The sequence below is a fragment of the Bos grunniens genome, chromosome 18 (assembly GCF_055505025.1).
Source record: "Bos grunniens cultivar Pamir isolate PY7600 chromosome 18, Bosgru_T2T1.0, whole genome shotgun sequence".
NCBI classification, from domain to species: Eukaryota; Metazoa; Chordata; class Mammalia; order Artiodactyla; family Bovidae; genus Bos; species Bos grunniens.
This window is the reverse complement of record NC_141182.1, coordinates 51,866,776-51,886,670: the sequence shown is the minus strand read 5'-3', so window position 1 is coordinate 51,886,670 and position 19,895 is coordinate 51,866,776. Positions and strand designations below refer to the sequence as shown.

The 19,895-nt window shown below is 44.3% G+C and overlaps 1 protein-coding gene and 1 pseudogene across 2 annotated transcripts; both read right to left on the bottom strand.

The window, feature by feature from the left end:
• Positions 1 to 311: 311 nt before the first annotated feature.
• Positions 312 to 3,178, bottom strand: LOC147353960 (seminal plasma protein A3-like; annotated as a pseudogene).
• Positions 3,179 to 14,312: 11,134 nt separating this feature from the next.
• Positions 14,313 to 18,535, bottom strand: LOC147353959 (seminal plasma protein BSP-30 kDa). 2 transcript variants are annotated; one of them, XM_086349650.1, is made up of 6 exons: positions 17,923 to 17,998; positions 17,689 to 17,736; positions 16,570 to 16,650; positions 15,620 to 15,694; positions 15,033 to 15,164; positions 14,313 to 14,543 (listed from the first exon to the last, which is right to left on the bottom strand). In XM_086349650.1, exons 1-6 carry the CDS (start codon positions 17,996 to 17,998, stop codon positions 14,404 to 14,406), a joined length of 552 nt encoding a protein of 183 aa, XP_086205776.1. In that variant the 3' UTR covers positions 14,313 to 14,403. The 2 variants fall into 2 exon arrangements, 1 of the variants encoding a protein (XP_086205776.1); XR_015145153.1 differs by lacking the exons at positions 14,313 to 14,543; positions 15,033 to 15,164; positions 15,620 to 15,694; positions 16,570 to 16,650; positions 17,923 to 17,998 and adding an exon at positions 18,094 to 18,535 and having other exon boundaries at positions 17,633 to 17,736.
• Between the last annotated feature and the right edge of the window lie 1,360 nt (positions 18,536 to 19,895).

Below are 19,895 nucleotides of genomic sequence, written 5' to 3'. Positions count from 1 at the left end.
TCCTGCAAACTCTCTTTCTCCTTCCCTCTGGGACTCTCCTCTCTCCATTGTTTGCAGTTTGCTTTTGTCTCTCCCTCTGTTTCCATCTTTTGTCCCTGTTCTCCTCTTCATCCTCTCTTCGTGTTTCTCCTCGTGAAACTCTGCTCCTCCTTCTTCCTTCTGCATCTTTCTTCCTCATCCCCTCTCTACACCTGCCTCCTCCCTCCTCACTGGACATCTGACTCCACCTCTTTATACGGCTCTGTCTCTTCCCTGCTCACCCCTGTCTCTTCCCATCCTCCCTGGGCATTCTTACCTTATTATTATTATTATTGCTAGCAATACTTCCAAGCTCTATCCTCATCGAAGTTTGGAGAGAGTGAGCACCAAGACCTTTTAGTAACACTCCCAGTTTTTGTGCAAGTCTGATAGACTTGTTTCCATAGATAAAGGGAAAGACACATTTAGCATAGTCTGAAAAACAGAAGGAATGGGTGAAAACATTAATTGTGGGAGGGTCATTTTTAGTCTCATCAAGAGAAAGGGAGGTTTCCCTGGTGGTCAATGGTTAAGGATGCCTTGCAATGCAAGGACCATCAGCTCGATCCTTGGTCTGAAAGATCCCATAGGCAGAGGGGCAATCAAGCTTGGGCATCTCAACTACTGAGCCAACCGGATGCACCTAATGAAGCCAGCACCCCTTTAGCCTGTGCTCCTCAACAGGAGAAGCCATTGCACCGAGAAGCCCACACACCAACGTAGAGTAGACCCCACTCGCTGCAACTAGAGAAAGCCCTTGTGCAGTAATGAAGACCCAGAGCAGCCAACGAGAGAGAAAGAGAGGAAGGGATGTGAATGGAACACCTGGGGCTGGGTCAGAAGGTGTCTGAACTTTCCATCTAGGAGACAGTTTTGACCGTCCCCCTTCACCTGGGAAGCCGTGGGCTCCTCCTATGAGGACAGTCTGCACGCTTACCTGTCTTAGTACAGTATTTCCATCTCCCTGTGTAGTCTGCACTGAGAGAACACCAAAGGAATATGGAATCACGGGATGTGCAGCTGAAAAACTTTATGCCCTTATAGGTGAACGGGAAAACACATTTCATATCTGAAAGAAGAAAAACAGTGTTCGGTTCTTTGTCTCTTAGGGTTTCGTGATCTCGTGGTAATTCTGGTAAAGTCTCTGTTTCAGCCTCCCAGATACAGAGCTCCGTGCTAAGCATCAGAGATGTCAAGGTCAGTACAATGTGGTCCCTCCTTCAGGGATTAGGAAGGGTTCTCTAACTTTGGGCAGTGTTTGCTTTATTAACTTTTTTTGACAGTGAAAAAATTTTATTTAAAAAGATATGCCCATTTATAGATACAAAGAACTAGATGTAAAGAATGACCAGCTGGCGTGTTAAAAACATATAAATTGTGAGGACAGGTGTACAGATGTGAGATCGGGCAGTTTCTACTGTAGAACTTTAGTGACGCCAGCTCTGAAGCCCGGACCCTGGGTTCAGATTCCTGCCACATTATCTACAGATGCCTCAACCCTCATGCTGCCTGGGGATGCCCCCTTGGGGGATGTGCACAGAGGCCCCCTCCCGTGACTGAGAGGGTGCTATGAGCTCCTGCCTGTGAAGTACCCCTGGAGAATCCCCATCACAGTTACCCTGCCGCACACGTGAATTTGTTGCACTGGACTGTGGTTTGTCGTCGTTCTCTTCTGTTGTTGATTACCTTTGGTTTCTGCACCAGAAGCAATGTCTTCCATTTCTTTAGGAAGAATGAAGTAGTCCTCAGACAGCTGCTCATCTGGAAGAAAAGCAGGAGCAGAGGAGACGGACGGAGGAGGAGCAGGAACAAAGCAGGGTTAGGCTTAGGTGGGACGAATTGAGAGGATACCTTCGATACATACACACCACCCTGTGTAAAATAGATAGCTAGTGGGAAGCTGCTGTTATAACACAGGGAGCCCAGTGGAGCACTCTGTGTTATCAACATAGAGGGGTAGGATGAGGGGTGGGGTGGGAAGGAGATTCAAACAGGAGGAGATGTATATATCCCATATGTATATATAATATATACATATTTATATATACATATGTATATATATACATATTTATGGATGATTCACATTGTGGTATGGCAGAAGCCAACACAACATGGGAAAGCAATTATCCTCCAATTAAAAATAAAAAACAAAAACAAGATAACAGAAAAAGAGCAACAACCAAAATAGAACAAAGCAGGCCACAACCAGAATACCTTCTGTGGTAGGACCTGCCCTGCATCTCTAACTTTTATTTTGTTTTATGTTTTGAAGTCCTTGTTTACTCTGAACAGATATACTCAGTGACTAGAGGGCTAACAGAACAGGTGAGGAAGACGCTGACCTGCTCTTATTGCTTAGCTACGGACATACATGAAATCAACCACAAGGTCAGACTCAGCTGTGTCACGCTGTTCATAGGCTATGCCCTGAGCCCACACTGTCCCTCTTATTTCATACGACGTTAAGGGAAAACACAGACCAAACTCAATATTTCAAACAGTGAACTCTTCAAACATCAAAAACTCTTCATCTGAACAATGTAACCAACTCTGGTCTAGGTTGCCCATGTCTGGGACAGTGCCATGGAGATTCAGGGGTGAGATAGCTCTCAGAAAGGCTTTTGGCTCTGCTGGCAAACTCACCTGGGTTTCAGAGAGTTGCTGGAAAATCAAATAAAATGTGAAGCCCTTCATAGCATCTGACCCTTCTGGCATATTTAAGAAACGGTAGATGTATTTGCCATCACCATGGCCACCTGATGTGAACAGCTGACTCTTTGGAAAAGGCCCTGATGCTGAGAAGGATTGAAGGCAAAAAGAGAGGAGGACGGCAGAGGATAAGATGGTTGGATAGCATCACTGATTCAGCAGACATCAACTTGGGCAAACTCTAGGAGACATTGAGGGACAGGGAGGCCTGGCGAGCTGCAGTCCATGGGGTTGCAAAGAGTGGGAAACCACTTAGCGACTGAACAACAAAAAGATTATTGTTATTATGACTTTTGCACATCAATCCACATCTGGGGCAGGGTCTTTCGCACCACTTCTAGCCTGTCTCCCCTCTCTCACCTCCAATGACAGGGTCCAGTTGTAGAAACATAGACACGCCAACCCAAATCACAAAGATTCCCAAACACAGGGCCATGGTAGCTTGCTCTCCTGTGGCTGACCAACATTGATCTGCTTCTTATATAACCGGTGACCCCAACGTCTCTTCAACCTGATAAGAATCAACTTCACCTGGACGGGGCTTCATCATTCCCCAGCCTGAGAGCATGCTGTTCATTTCTCAGATGGAAAGTACAGGACATTGGCTGGCAGTCTAATGTCTCCAAGCCTCAGTGGTTTGAATATACATTTAAAAGGAGACTAAGGTCCAGTCCTTATGATCTCAAGGAGGCAGCAGAGGGTGCCAGCAGGAAGCGAGATCTTAATTCCCTGCCCAGGAATTGAAGTAGCCTGGATGAGAACCTGGAATCCTAGCCATCAGACAGCAAAGTCTAGACTCTAGCAGCAATTTTTCCCTGGGTTTTTGCCCCCAGTGAAAAATCCGTTTAACAGAGGCAAAAACTATAAATGTGGGTGCAAAGTTTATTGTTAGAGACACAGCACAACAAGTGGGAAAGCACACAGTGAGAAAGTTTGTTTGATTAAGACAGAAGCAAGGCAGAGATGCACACCCAGAGAGAAAGCGTGTGGGTGTCCCCCTTAGCGAGGAGGACTGCGGTAAAGAGGTGGTGACGTCATTTATATAAGTCAGTTCTTCAGGGGTTTTGTTTATCTTTTGCCAGTTATCTGGTTTATTTTCCTACATGTGACCTACCTTGGGATCCTCCTCTGGGAGTGCATGCACCTCTCAACCAATACAGATCGCAAGTGAAGGCTTCTAGGAGGAGCAAGACTCATTATGGCCTGCTGTTATCCCTGACTTTTGACCCATAAGGAGCCCTTTTGCACACCTGGAGTATCTCCCTTGTCCCAAAAATTGAGGGAGGAGAAATCCCTTAATCCTTTACTCAAACAGGGTTTTTCCCCTCTTTGTCCTTGCCTTGATTATTACCTTGACTATTGCATCACTGTTTTCTCAAGGTATTTACAAAAGACCAAGACTTTCTATTAATCCTGTTATTTCCGTTCTAGAGAGCAAACAGGAGGCTGATGGTAAATGCTTAACTGGAGTCCATCTATCTCTTGTCTCAGAAAACCTAACAGTTCTAAATATCCAGCCTGAAGCCTACTTCTTCATACCCCATGAAATCCAAACAGAAAGCCAGTTATAAATATCTAACCTGGAACCTATCTCCTGCCTGAGTTAGGGCTCCATGCTTCCACTGCAGGGGGCATGGGTTCAACCCCTGGTCAGGGAAATAAGATCCCACAAGCAGCATGGTGTGGCCCAAAAAAGACTCTACTGACTTCCCAGTCATAAACAGACCACTGATAGTCCATGGTGTGAACTGTTTTAGGATCAGGCAAAATATCTGTTAGACATGCCTAATCAATCACTTATAACAAACAGGGTGTTGTGTGGCTCTGTAGATGATAATTTTGAATGTTTTGGGGGAAACTAAGGAGGGCTCAGAGGTTAAAGCGCATGCCTGGAATGCGGGAGACCCGGGTTTGATCCCTGGGTCAGGAAGATCCCCTGGATTGCCTGGAGAATCCCATGGAGGGAGGAGCCTGGTAGGCTACAGTCCACGGGGTTGCAAAGAGTTGGACACGACTAAGCGACTTCACTCACTCACTCACTCACTCAAGGAATACGATGACCTTGGTTTGTTGCTCCTGACATCAGCACACAAAATGGTGAAATAAAAAAGATGAGATCAAGAATTCAAACTTTCAGCCCAAGTGCTGCCTAAGTGACTTGCGAGTTTCTTGACCCCTTTCTCCTAAAGCTGCAGGGCTGAAATTGCTGGAAATCAAACACAGAGCCTCATCCGGCCATTGGCTGATTTGGCAGCTTGATTACAATGCAAGTTGAACCCTCAACCTCTCAGGGTGCCTACTCTTTTTTTTGTTGTTGTTGTTTGGGTTTTTTTTGGTCCCCCTTTGTGGCATGGGGGTTCACTAGTTCCATGACCAGGGATGGGACCCAGGCCTGCAGTGGAATCCTGGAGTCTTAACCACTGGACCACCAGGGAAATCCCTCTATACAGTTTTTATTGTTGTTAGTGTATAGGATTTATGATATATATCTTATTTATTTTTTTATTAAATAACTTGTATTGCAGTGTAGTTGCTTTGGTCTTCCCTGGTGGCTGCTCAGTGGTAAAGAATTGTCCTGCCAACGCAGAGGACACAAATTTGGTCCCTGGGTTAGAAAGGTCTCCTGGAGAGGGAAACAGAACTCAGGCTAGTATTCTTGTCTTGGAGATCCCAAGGTCTGAGGAGCCTGGCAAGCTACAGTCCATGGGGGTCACAAAAGAGCTGGACACGACATAGTGGCTAAACAGTAACAACATAGTTGGTTTGCCATGTTGTGTTAGCTTCTACTGCAAAGCAAGAGGATATATATGCATATATGTATGCATATGCATATGTATATATGCATACATATATATATATCCCCTCCTTTTTGAATTTCCCTTCTCCTGAGCCATGAAATTAAAAGACGCTTACTCCTTGGAAGGAAAGTTATGACCAACCTAGATAGCATATTCAAAAGCAGAGACATTACTTTGCCAACAAAGGTTTGTCTAGTCAAGGCTATGGTTTTTCGTGCGGTCATGTATGGATGTGAGAGTTGGACTGTGAAGAAGGCTGAGCGCCAAAGAATTGATGCTTTTGAACTGTGGTGCTGGAGAAGGCTCTTGAGAGTCCCTTGGACTGCAAGGACATCCAATCAGCCCATTCTGAAGGAGATCAGCCCTGGGATTTCTTTGGAAGGAATGATGCTAAAGCTGAAACTCCAGTCCTTTGGCCACCTGATGTGAAGAGTTGACTCATTGGAAAAGACTCTGATGCTGGGAGGGATTGGGGGCAGGAGGAAAAGGGGATGACAGAGGATGAGATGGCTGGATGGCATCACTGACTCGATGGACGTGAGTCTGAGTGAACTCTGGGAGTTGGTGATGGACAGGGAGGCCTGGTGTGCTTCGATTCACGGGGTCGCGAAGAGTCGGACACGACTGAGCGACTGATCTGATCTGATCTGATCTCCTGAGGACAGGAGTCCTTCTCTCCTGTTTTCCTCTTTTTTTTTATTTATAATTTTTACTTATTTACTTGTTTTTGTCTGTGATGGGTCTTCATTGCTCCAGCAAACAACAACAAAGGACTTTTCACTAGTTGTGACAAGCAGGGTCTACCCTCTAGTCCCAGTGCTCAGGCTTCTTCTGCTGCCACGCACAGACTCTAGAGCACAGATTCAACAGTGGTGGCACACAAGCTTAGTTGCTCCGAGGCATGTGGGATCTTCCCAGATCAGGGATCCATCTCGTGTCTCCTGCATTGGCTGGCAGGTTCTTTACCACTGAGCCACTTGGGAAACCCTTCCTAGCATCTTTGAGTGTTAAAAAAAAAAAAAAACTTGTGAAATTCCCTGGTGATGGAATGGTTAAGACTCCGCCCTTTCATTGCCCTGGGCCTGGGTTCAATCCCTGGTCTGGGAACTATGATCCCACAAGCACCAAGGCAAAAAACCAAACCAACAACCAGACCAGAAACCATCCCAAACAAAACAACAACAAAAAGCCTCTTGTTTTTTTTGTGAAAACCTGGACTCATCAAGAAATTTATAGCAGATCTGAGTGATAGAGACAGATGTAGACAAAAATAGAAACAACGGGAGTAAGGGAGAAATAAAAAGGAAAAATAAGGCAGGTTTTTTTTTTTTTTTTTTTTTTTTTTTAAGTGTGGAATGTGGGAATAAAAACAGTGAGAGTCATAGCAGATTGCCAGTATTAGGAGGAGGATGGAGGTATGCAGGCTGCCAGAGAAGTGGACCTCCTGCCCCTTGCAGCTCAGTAGTACTGGCAGAATCATGAGGGAAAAAGCCATGCTGTTCAGATCATCCTCTATCCAGCCCACCTTAAATATTAAAAGAGAACCAAATACACAACACCCAACACGGCACAGATGAGGTTGACAGCAGTGTATGAATGAGCCACATATATTCACAGTCCGGGAGAGGAGAGCATTCCACATCAGGTGGGCCATCCAGGGTTTGCACTTAGGTGGGGAGTGAATAAGCAGGAGCTGCGGGAGGCAGGCTTTGTGGCAATAGGAGGAGGAGGTGCCCCCTGGTTCTCTTGGTTTGAAGGAAAAATCCAGTCATGAAAATTCATGAGGTGAATGCAGGGGGGATAATATGCATATATCCTGGGGGATGTCTAGGACTTTCTGATAAGTATCAAGAACATTCAATCTGTAAACGAGAAGAACTCATTGTCCATCTCTCCTGCTGACTGGATAAATAGACCAGGCCATGGGACCCAGTGTAAACACCCATGGAACTTCCTTTTATTCTTTCTTTTTTTAAGTCTATATTTTTTCTTTCTTTCTTTTCACTTATTAATTTGGCTGTTTCGGGTCTTTAGTTGTGGCATTCAAGTTGAGTTGCCCATCGACATCTGGGATCTTAGTTCCCTGACTAGGGATTGAACCGGTACACCCTGTGTGGCAAAGCGGATTCTTAGCCCCTGGACCATCAGGGAATTCCCTATTCTAGTTTTTAAGAAGAGTTTTTCTGAGTATAGTCTGCATGCCTATCAAAAACCCACAAGTCTGATGTGTACAGAGCATTGCAGAAAGAAATTAAGAAGACGTAAAGCCATAGAAAGACATTCCGTCTTCATGGATGAGGAGACTTAATGTTGTTATGATGGCAATACTCGACAAATTGATCTTACTATCTTTTCTGCCCCTTTCTTCTCCTGCTGATATTCCTATGTGTGCATGTAGCTAAATGGGATAGTGGCCCATGGATTGCCAAGGCCTTGTTGAATTTTCTTCATTCTTGTATTTTTTTTTAAATTGTGCTTAGTCCCTCAGTCCTGTCCGACTCTTTGCGACCCCATGCACTGTAGCCCACCAGGCTCCTCTTTCCATGGGGACTCTCCGGGCAAGAGCACTGGAGTGGATTGCCATTTCCTCCTCCAGTTTTTCAGATTGGATTGTCTTTATTGATCTATCACCAAGCTCACTGATTCTTTTGTTAGCTCAAGTCTGCTGTTGGGGCCCTCTAGTGAGTTTTTTTGTTGTTGTTGTTTCTGTGCTTTCTAACTAGGGAATTTACATTTGATCCTTTTGGAAAAAAATTCTAATTATTGGTATTCTCTATTTGATGTAACAATATCATTAAATTTTCTTTTAAATCTATTTGTTGTTTTGTTTAGTTGCTCCGTCATGTCCAACTCTTTGTGACCCCATGGATTGCAGCATGCCAGGCTTCCCTGTCTTTCACTGTCTCCTGGTTTTCTCAAACTCATGTCCATTGAATCGGTGAGGCCATCCAACCCATCTCATCCTCGCCTTCTCCTCCCACCCTCAATCTTTCCCAGCATCAGGGTATTTTTCAACGACTCAGCTCTTCACATCAGGTGGCCAAAGTGTTGGAGCTTCAACTTCAGCATCAGTCCTTCAAATGAATATTCAGGGTTGATTTCCTTTAGGATTGACTGATTTGATCTCCTTACTACCTGAGAGACTCTCAAAAGTCTTCTCCAGCACCACAGTTCAAAAGCATCAGTTCTTCAGCCCTCAGCCTTCTTTATGATCCAACTCTCACATCTGTATATGACTACTGGAAAAACCATAGTTTTGACTATATGGACTGTTTATTGGCAAAGTAATGCCTCTGTTGTTTAATACACTTTTATAGATTTGTCCTAGCTTTTCTTCCAAGGAGCAAGGATCTTTTAATTTCATGGTTGCAGTCACCGCCCACAGTGATTTTGGAGCCCAAGAAAATAAGTGTCACTGTTTCCAGTTTTTGCCCCATCTATTTGCCATGAAGTGATGGGACCTAATGCCATGATCTTCATTTTTTGAATGCTAAGTTTAAGCCAGCTTTTTCACTCTCCTCTTTTCACCTTCATCAAGAGGCTGTTCAGTTCCTCTTCATGTTCCGCCATTAGGGTGTCATCTGCCTATCTGAGGTTATTGATACTTCTCCTGGCAATCTTGATTTCAGCTTAAGCTTCATCCTGGCATTTTGCATGATGTACTCTAGCCTCAGATATGCAGATGACACCACCCTTATGACACTAAGATGCTTGTTCCTTGAAAGAAAAGCTATGACAAACCTAGAAAGTGTATTAAAAAGCAGAGACATTACTTTGCCCACAAACTTCTGTATAGTCAAATCTATGGTTTTTTCAGTAGTCACGTATGGATGTGAGAGTTGGACCAGAAAGAAGACTGAGTCGAGAGGAACTGATGCTTTAGAACTGTGGTGTTGGAGAAGACTCTTGAGAGTCCCTTGGACTGCAAGGAGATCAAACCAGTCAATCCTAAAGGAAATCAACCCTGAATATTCATTGGAAGAACTGATGCTGAAGCTGAAACTTCAATACTTGGGCCACGTCATGATGAAACAACTGATTCATTGGAAAAGACACTGATGTTGGGAAAGATTGAAGGCAGGAGGAGACGGCGAGATGGTTGGATGGCGTCACCGACTCAATGAACATGAGTTTGAGCAAGCTCTAGGAGATGGTGAAGAACAGGGAAGCCTGGTGCACTGCAGTCCATGGGGTCACAAAGAGTTGGACATGACTGAGTGACTGAACAACAAAAACTCTGCTACAAGTTATAAAAGCAGGGTGACAAAATCCAGCCTTGGTGTACTCCTTTCCCAGTTTTGAACTAGTCCGTTGTCACATGTCCGGTTCTAACTGTTGATTCTTGACCTGCGTACAGTTTTCTCAGGAGACAGGTCAGGTGGTCTGGTATTCCCATCTCTTTAAGAATTTTCCACAGTTTCTTGTGACCCACACAGTTAAAGGTTTTAGGGTAGTCAATGAAGCAGAAATAGATGATTTTTGGAGTTCTCTTTCAACAGATGTTGGCAATTTGATCTCTGGTTCCTCTGCCTTTTCTAAATGTAGCTTGTACCTCTGGAAGTGCTCAATTCAGGTACTGTTAAAGCCTAGCTGGAAGAATTTTGAGCATTACCTTGCTAGCATGTGAAATGAGTGCAATTGTGTGGTAGTTTGAGCATTCTTTGGCATTGCCTTTCTTTGGGATTGGAATGAAAACTGACCTTTTCCAGTCCTGTGGCTACTGCTGAGTTTTCCAAATTTCCTGGCATATTGAGTGTAGCACTTTCAAAGCATCATCTTTTAGGATTTGAAACAGTTCAACTGGAATGCCATCACCTCCACTAGCTTTGTTCATAGTGATGCTTCCCAAGGCCCACTTGACTTCACACTCCAGGATGTCTGGCTCTAGGTCAGTGACCACACCATCGTGGTTATCTGGGTTATTGAGACCTTTTTTTGTATAGTTCTTCTGTGTATTCTTGCCACCTCTTCTTAATCTTCTGCTTCTATTTTGTATATCACTGGTATTTTCTTTATGTCTAATGATGTTGAACACTTTTTCATGTGTCTATTAACCATTTGTACACATTCTTTGGTGAAGTATCTCTTCAGTTGCTTTAGCTCATGTTTAAATTGTGTTGTCACTTTATTATTGAGGTGTCAGTGTTCTCCACATGTTCTAGATTCAAGTTCTTTATCTGATACCTGACCTGCAAATACTTGTCTCCCATTCTGTCAGTTTTCATTTCTCTGAAAACTAAAGCATAAGTTTAATTCTGACAAAGTCCAGTTTATAAACCTTTTCTTCTGTCATTTGTCCTTTCAGTGTCACCCATAAGAACTCATTTCTTAACCCAAGGTCTTGAAGATTTACTTGTATATTTTTTCTAAGAATTATATAGATTCAGCTTTTAAAATTAAGCGTATGACTCATTTTGACTTTACTTTTGCATATGGTATGAAGTAGGTATCCAGTTTATTTAGTCTGCATGCAGATATACTTGTCTTGTAGAGAAAGGATTGGCAACTCACCCCAGTGTTCATGCCTGGAGAATTCCATGGACAGAAGAGCCTGGTGGGCGATGGTCTATGGGATCGCAAAGAGCGAGTGACTGAGCAACCATCACACACACACAATATGCTTGTCTCAGCACCACTTGTTGCAAAAAGTATAATATTATTCTTGCCATGTTGAGCTATCTTTTTTTTTTTTCCTTGACCACACCTCGTGGCATATGGGATCTTAGTTCCCTGATCAGGATTAGAAATTGCATCCTCTGCACTGGAACTGCAGTCTTAACCATTGGACCTCTAGGGAAGTCCCCACATTAAACTACCTTGATGTGTTGTTGAAGATCAATTGCAAATGTGAAGGATTATTTCTGGACTTTCAATTAGAGTTCACTGATTTAAAAAATAAGGAATGAAAATAAGGTTCATTTTTTATATAACATTTTCTATTTTTTCTTTGGCATGGCCAGTGATATCTAATATACCAATTATTTAGCATGTATTGTCTGAGATGTGCTAGTTTTTTGGTTTGTTTTTGGTAGAAGCATCAAGATTGGTTTTATTTGTATTTATTTATTTATGTTTTGGCTGCACCAAGCAGCATTTGAGATGTTAGTTTCCCCACCAGGGACTGAACAGTGAAAATGCTGAATCTTAACCACCAACTGCCAGGGAACTCCCTTAGAGATTGGTTTTAAATCTTTTTTCTGCCTATGCTGTAGACTTTTCTTTATTCTTCAACTGGGAATGCATGTGTCTGTGTATGTGTGTGTGTGATCTTTCCATTTTTCAGTTGTGTGATTTCAGTGCCATGAACCACTGTGTGAAGGGCTTGGAAAAGACTTCACCCAAAGGCCAGTATTTCTATATAATCTGTTCAGAGAGTCAAAAATGGAAGCTTTTTTGCTCTTTATCTAGGACCAGGAGAGATTTTCTGATCCCTATTAACTGCATAGCCCTTACATTGTCTGGCTTTCTTTTAAAAAAATGTTTTTTAAATTATTTATTTTATTTTTGGTGTGCTGGTTCATCCTTGCTTAGCAGGCTTTTCTCGAGTTGTGGTGAATTGGGACTACACGGTGGGCAGGCTTCTCAATGCAATGGCTTCTGTTGTTGCGGAGCACAGGCTCTTCTGTGGTTGCAGCACATGGGCTCAGTAACTGTGCCTCCCGGACTCTAGAGCACAGGCTCAATAGCTGTGGTTAGGCTTAGTTGCTCCAAGGCTTCTGGGAGCTTCCAAGACCATGGATCAAACCCATGTCTCCTGCATTGCCAGGCAGATTCTTTACCACTGATCCGCCAGGGGAAGCACTGTTTTTTACTTACTTGTATATTTTTATTAAGCATTTTTTTAACATCTTAATTTATTCATTTTTAATTGAAGCATAATTGCTTTACAATATTGTGTTGGTTTCTTCCATACATCATCACGATTGTTTCCTTTTACTTATTTTTATTAAAACATTTATAATGAAAACTTTTTATTTATTACCTTAAAATGTATTTATTTATTTTTATGTCCTGGTTTTAAGTGAGGCTCCAAGTTTCTGGCTTTAAATCACAGAAGACAAATATTCTGTTGATACCTCCTTCCTGCACAGTGATTAAAAGTCTGTGCATCTCTTCCCCAGATAGTGACTGAACATCCATCACCAGATCCCGAGGATCCTTAGATAGACTCTAGATGTTTTTGAAGAGGATAAAATTTAGTGTTTAGCCCCTTTCAGGCCCTTCATTATTTCTGACACCTATGAATTTGACCTTTGTTCAGTCAGACCCTGTTAGTGATAGAAAAAATATTTGTCTAAAATTCTATTTGTTTTTTTTTTTTACAAAATTCAAATCAAATTTAATTCTCCCACCCAGATTATTCACTTATTTTGCAGCATTTCCTTTTGATTTAAAAAAATTAATTAATTAATTTTAATTGGAGGCTAATTACTTTCCAATATTGTGGTGGTTTTGCCATACATTGACATGAATCAGCCATGGGTGTACATGTGTCCCCCATCCTGAAGCGTCCTCCCAACTCCCTCCCCATCCCATCCCTCAGGGTTGTCCCAGTGCACCGGCTTTGAGTGCCCTGTTTCATGCATTGAACTTGGACTGGTGATCTATTTCACATATGGTAATATACATGTTTCAATGCTATTCTCTAAAATTCTTTTTTGTTTTTAAAAGGAGAGTAGTCCTTTTGATAAATGCAAAGGATGTTAGGACTGAGGCCAGGGCAAGCACAGTTCTCCTTGTTCCCTTCCTGTCAATTATAGTCCACCTGGAAAGATGGGCAGTTTAACTGTAAGGTGAGAAAGGATAAACTGGGAAGACTCCATTGGGCCTCCTTATACTGGGGAATCAGAGAATAACTCCAGGAAGAAATAACATTTCAGCTATGTTGGGAAAAGACAAATCGTTTATGACAAGGACCGGCCCTCCATACCCTCTGGGACTCTTCTCCCACCCCACCTCAGGTCTCATCACTAGGTCTTCAGCTGTCAATCAGGCCCCCAGGAGGGACAATCAATTGTAATGTGTACTGATGTTCCAACAGGATTCCGAGGAAGGGAAAGGAACACTAGAAGATCCTGCCTGGTTAACCCGAGCATGCTGAGACCCTCCTATTTGATTCATAGGTTTCTTTGTGGGACAAAGAAAGACCACATCTGCAGAGAAAGTGGTTTATTGATTGGACCTATGCCCAGGGGGAACATGGTGGAGATGCTGAGAAAGGATTTCACCTCTGTCATTCAGAGCATCACCTTCATGCTTGAGAGTTCTTGATTTTCTTCACTGAGGTTTCAAAGGCTGGATTGCATCCATGGCCAAGGGTGGATGCACTGGACAGTGACTGAACATAGCTTTGGGGTCAAGGTTAACGAGTCAGTTTTGTTTCTCAGTCAGTCCTACGGAGGGCAAAGGTCTATTTCTCCTTTGCTCTCTGCTCTTTCTATCTCGATTCCTGCTGTCTCATCCTGCTCCAAGATTATGTTGTCCTGTCTCTGCCCCTCTCTCACCTTCTCTTCCACCTCGTCTTGGCAGTGATCCTCCCCAGATCCTCCTCCTTCCATTTGTCATCCTGCAAACTCTCTTTCTCCTTCCCTCTGGGACTCTCCTCTCCATTGTTTGCAGTTTGCCTTTGTCTCTCCCTCTGTTTCCATCTTTTGTCTCCTTTCTCCTCTTCATGCTCTCTGCAAGCTTCTCCTCGTGAAACTCTGCTCCTCACTCTTCCTCCTGCATCTTTCTCCCTCATCCCATCTCTGCACCTGCCTCCTCCCTCCATCTCACTGCAGCATCTGACTCCACCTCTTAATCCAGCTCTGTCTCTTCCCTGCTTACCCTGTCTCTTCCCATCCTCCCCAGAACACACTCACCTTTTTTTTTTTTTTTGCTAGCAATACTTCCAAGCTTTATCCCGGTCATAGTTTGAAGTGAGTGAGCACCAACTCCTCCAGAAAAAACTATGCACCCGTGTGCAACTTTCATAGGATTTCTTGCGATAGATAAAGGGGAAGACACATTCGGGTTCGTCTGAAAAAATAGAAGGAATGGGTGAAAACATTAATGGTGGAGGGCTTACCAAAAGAAAAGGGGGCTTCCCTGGTGGTCCAGTGGTTAAGAATGCCTTGCAATGCAAAGAGACACTGGTTCCATCCCTGGTCCAGGAAGAAACCAATGCTGAGGAGCAATTAAGTCCAGGCACCTCACCTACTGAGCCCACACACTGCAATGAGGGAAGCTGGTGCACCCAGACCCTGTACTCCGCAAGAGAAGCCACCTCAGTGAGAAACCCACACACCAACGAAGAGCAGCCTCCACTCGCTGCAACTAGAGAAAGACCACGTGCAGCAACAAGACCCAGCAGAGCCAGGAGAAAAATGAGTCGAAAGGGAGATGAATGGAACACAGGGGGCTGGGTCAGAAGAAGCCTGGGTCTTCCATCTAGGAGTCAGTTATGAACCAACCCTCTTCATCTGGGAAGCCACATGCTCCTCACATGAAGACAAGCTGCACACTTACCTCTCTCAGTACAGAATTTCCAGTTTCCTTGATATTCTGTATCGAGGGAACACCATAGTAATACGGAATTTTTGCGCGTGCACATATAATACTTTTTGCCTTTATAGGTGAATGGGAAAGCACATGCAGGACCTGGAAGAAGAAAGTCCTTGTTCCCTTCTTTGACTCCTAGGCTTTCATGATCTCTGGTAACTCTGGAAAATTCTCCATTCGAGACTGTCGTCTACAGAGTCCCCCGCTAAGCCCTGGGCATGTCAAGGTCTGTCTATCATGGTCCCTCCCTCAGGGACTAGTTAGATTTCTTTAACTTTGGACAGTCTCTACTTTAGCATGTGGCAGCAGGTCTGAAACCCAGACCGTGGGTTCAGGTTCCGGTCCCACCATCTCTACGTGCTCACCCTTGATGCTCTCCAGGGTTGCCCCCCTGGGGAATGTGGACACCTGCCTCCTCCTGTGACTGAGAAGATAAAATTCACTCTTGCCTGTAAAGTATCTTTGGAGGATCCCCATCACAGTCACCAGGGCACAGGTGTTAGTTTATTGCATTTGATTGTTGTTTTGCTGTCATTCTATCCTTTGTTGATTACCTTCAAAAACTGCATTAAGATCGTTGGCTTTGCTCAACAAGCTAGGAAAAGGTTTGTCGTCATACGGCACCTCCTCTAGAAGAAGAGCAGGTGTGGAGGAGGTTGATGGAAGAAGAGCAAGAACAAAGTAGGGTTAGGTTTAGGAGGGAGGAACTGCCTGAGTAGCATTGACATATATACACTTCATGAGTGAAATAGCTAGCTAGTGGGAAGCTGCTGTATAACACAGGGATCCCAGCCTGGCGCTCTGCGCCGTCAACCTAAAGGGGTAGGATGGAGGGTGAGGTGGGAGGGAGGCTCAAGAGAAGGGCAAATGTATATACTTATGGCTGATTTGTGTTGTGAAATGAACACAACATTGGAATGCAATTATCCTTCAATTAAAAAAAAATAACAAGAAAGTAACAACAGCAAAAGAACATAGCAGAGCCACAACTCAAATATGACCTGTAGTGGGGCCTGCCCTGCATCTCTAACTTTTATTTTCTTTTATGTTCTGAAGTCCTGGTACCCTGAACGATAGACCTGATGACTAGAGGGCTAAACAGAACAGGCGAGGGAGACCTTGTCACATTATACACGTGTCTATAGATACAAAGAAATAGATGTAAAGAGCGGCTAGTTGACATGTTAAAAGTATATAAGTTGTGAGGGTTGGTGTACTGATGTGAATCTGGGGAGTTGCTACTTTACCATGTGATACCAGCTCTGAATCCTGGACCCTGGGTTCAGATTCCAGCCCCACCATCTACAGAGGCATATCCCTGATGCTCTCCAGATAAGCCCTCTTGGGGAATGTGCACACCTGCCTCCTCCCGTGACTGAGAGGGTAAAACTAGCTCCTGCCCTTAAGTGTCTTTGGAAGAGCCCATCACAGTTACCAGGACACACATGTTAGTTCGCTGCATTTGATTGTTGTTTGGTTGTCATTCTCTTCCGTGGTTGATTACCTTGAGGATAAATGGTGCGAGGCAAAAATGTAGTAGTGTAAATTTCGGGAGGAAGGTCATACATCTCTGTCGGCGGCTCATCTAGAAGAAAGGCGGGAGCAGAGGAGATGGATGGAAGCGGAGTAAGAGCAAAGCAGGGTGAGGGTTAGCTGGGATGAATTGAGAGAGGAGCATTGACATGTACACCACCATGTGTGAAATAGAGAGCTGGTGGGAAGATGCTGTATAACAGAGGGAGCAGAGGATGGGGTGGGGTGGGAGGGAGGCTTGAGAGGGAGGGGAGATATATATATATATATATATATATATATATATATATATATATTTGTGGCTGATTTGCATTGTCATACGGCAGAAATCAACACAACATTGTAAAGCAGTTATCCTCCAATTAAAAATAAAAAACAAAATAAGAACAACAAAAAAAGTAGCAGCAACAACCAAAAAAGCCCAAAACAGAGCCACAACCAGACTATCGTCGGTAGTAGGACATGCCCTGTGTCTCTTTTGTTTTCTTTTCTATTCTGAAGTCCTTGTTTACTCTGAACAGATACACTCGATGACTACAGGGTAAACTGAACAGGGGAGGGAGACCCTGACACATTCGCATTGCTCCCCTGCCGAGACACACGGATTCAACCACAAAGTCAGACACTCACTGTTCTTTGGACCTGCCCTGAGACCACACAGTCCCTCTTACTTGGTTGGCCCAAAAGTTGGTTCTGGTTTTTCCATACAGTGGTATGGCAAAACAAGAAGCAACATTTTTTGGCCAACCCAATATTTCAAACAGTCAACTCTACAAACATCAGAAACTCTTCATTTGAACAACATAACCAACCCTGGCGTAGGTTGCCCATGTCTGGGACAGTGCAATGGAGATTTAGGAATGAGACATCTCCCAGAAAGGCCCTTCGCTCTGTTGCCAAACTCACCCGGGTTTCAATTTCATAGAGTTGCTGGAAAATCAAATAAAATGTGAATGTTATAGCAGCTGGCCCTTCTGACACATTTAAGAGATGGCAGCGGTATTAGTCACAGTATTATTATTGTCATGACTTACTCATCAGTCCATGTCTGGGGTGGGCTTCCCTGGTGGTTCAGCATTAAAGAACTCACCTGCCATTCCAGGAGGCGTGGGTTTGCTCCCTGGGTCGGGAATATCCCCTGGGGAAGAAATGGCAACCCACTGCAGTATTCTTGCCAGGGAAATTCCATGGACAGAGAACCTGAAGGGCTACAGTCAAGTGGGTTGCAAAAGGGTCAGACACGACTGAGCGACTAGCACTGCACAATCGCCGTGTCTGGGGCAGGGTCTTTCTCACCAATTCTAGTCTGTCTCCCCTCCCTCACCTCCATTCACAGGGTGCAGTTGTTGAAACACAGACGCACCAGCCCAAATCAGAAAGAGCCCCACTCGCGGTGCCATGGTAGCTTGCTCTCCTGTGGCTGACCAACGTCGATCTGCTTCTTATTTAACCGGTGACCCCCACGTCCCTTCAACCTGATAAGAATCAACCTCACCTGGTAGATGCTTGATCGTTCCTCAGCCTGAGAGCATGCAGGGCAAGTTTATCTCTCCGATGGAAAGTACAGGACATTGGCTGGCAATGTCCCCAAGCCTCAGGGGTTTGAAATGCGCTTAAAACGAGACCTGGGGCTCTGTCTTCCACTGCTGAGGCACAGATTTGATCCCTTGCTGGGAACTAAGATGCTGCAAGTCACACCATGTGACCAACAAATAGGAAAAGACACTAACGAACTCCCAGGCTTAAAGCGACTGATCTCAGAGGAACAGCGGTGAATAGTCCTCTAGAGAGACCTTAGCTCCCTGCCCTGGAATTAAACCTGCGTCACTTGGATGAAAACTAGGAGTCCTAGCCACTCTACCAGCTTAGGCTAGAGTCTAGAAGCTAAGGAGCCCTGGCTCTTGCCCCTGTTTGAAAGCAAGAAAGTTTCCAGGAATCAAAAACTGTCAAAATAAGTACCAAGGTTATTATTAGAGACATTGCACAACAGATGCGAGACCACACAGAAAAACAGTTTGTTTATGCAACTCAGAAGTTAGGCAGAGATGCACACCCTGACAGACAAAGGGAATGAGCATCCTCTCCAATGAGAAGAGTGTAGTAGGTCAGCAGTTAGGCAGAGATGCACACTCTGGGAGTAGTGCCGGTGACCTGGAGGAGGAGTGTGAGTACAGAGGTGACGTGCACCACTTTTACAGGACAGTCCCTCAGGGTGTCTGTTCACATTTGGGCAATTATCTTGTTTCTTTCTTCACAGCTGCCTGGTCCATGGACCCTCTGCAAGATGTGTGCTTAACTTTTTGCTAAGATGGATCCCAACACAGAGGCCTATGGCTGCTTGTCTACACTTATTCTGGAGTGGGGCCGCCTCCCTCTTTGACTCCAAGAAGCCTTTCTGGACAAGTGCAGACGGGGCAGTCAGCCTTGACTTCTTGACCTTAGGAGTGGGCACCTTATCTCTTTGTTTTAGCAGAGCTCAGCTCCTGCCTCTAGCTTTGTCCTTGGAGTGTCTGAATTTTACTTGAATTTTACTCCACTTGATGAATACCAGGTGTCCAGCCCAAAGACCCACTATCTCCTACCTTAAGATGACTTATAGTCCATGGTGCGAACTGTTTTAGAATCAGGCAAAATGTCTGTTAGATATGCCTAATCAACCACTTACAACAGTCAGGGTGCTCTGTGACTCTGTCGGGGATACTTTTGAACATTTGAGGCGAACCTAAGGAGTATAATGGCCTTGGTTGCTTGCTCCGAACGTCACTGGTGAAAGAAAGAGGGGAGCTCAGGAATTCCAATTTTCAGTCCAACTGCTGCCTAAATGACTTAAGAGGTTCTTGATCCCTTTCTACTATAGCTGCGGGGCTGAAACTGCTAGAAATCAAACATAGCACCTCATCCTGCCGTTGGCTGATTTGCCAACTTGATTCTAAGACAAGTTGAACTGTCAACTTCTCAGGGTATCTACCGGTTTTTTGGTTTGTCTGTTTTCGCTGGGCCTCGCTGCCTGGTGGCTCACTAGTAAGGAATCTGTCTGCCAGGCTGGAGACATTGGTTCCATCACGGCTCTGGGAAGATTCCACTTTTCCCAGAGCAACTAAGCAACTAAGAATGGGGTTTCTTAGTACAACGACCAGCAGAAGCTCAGAGTGCTAACCCCTGGGCCACCAGGGAAATCCCTGTCTCCTTCTTTTGTTGTTGTCAGCATACAGCATTTATGATATAGAGCTTATTTATTTTTATTAAATAACTTCTATTGCAGTATAGAAGTTATTCTATTGCTTTAGGCTTCCCTGG

Bases quoted from the DNA above. Each gene is read 5' to 3' on its own strand.
- LOC147353959 (XM_086349650.1), bottom strand. From the start codon at position 17,998: ATGGCACCGCGAGTGGGGCTCTTTCTGATTTGGGCTGGTGCGTCTGTG. The intron at 16,651-17,688 runs GTGAGTTCTTTA...CCTTTCTTCTAG, and splicing joins CACGCCTCCTGGAATGGCAG to ATGAGCCGCCGACAGAGATG. The intron at 15,695-16,569 runs GTAATCAACCAC...CTCTTCTTCTAG, and splicing joins TCGCACCATTTATCCTCAAG to AGGAGGTGCCGTATGACGAC.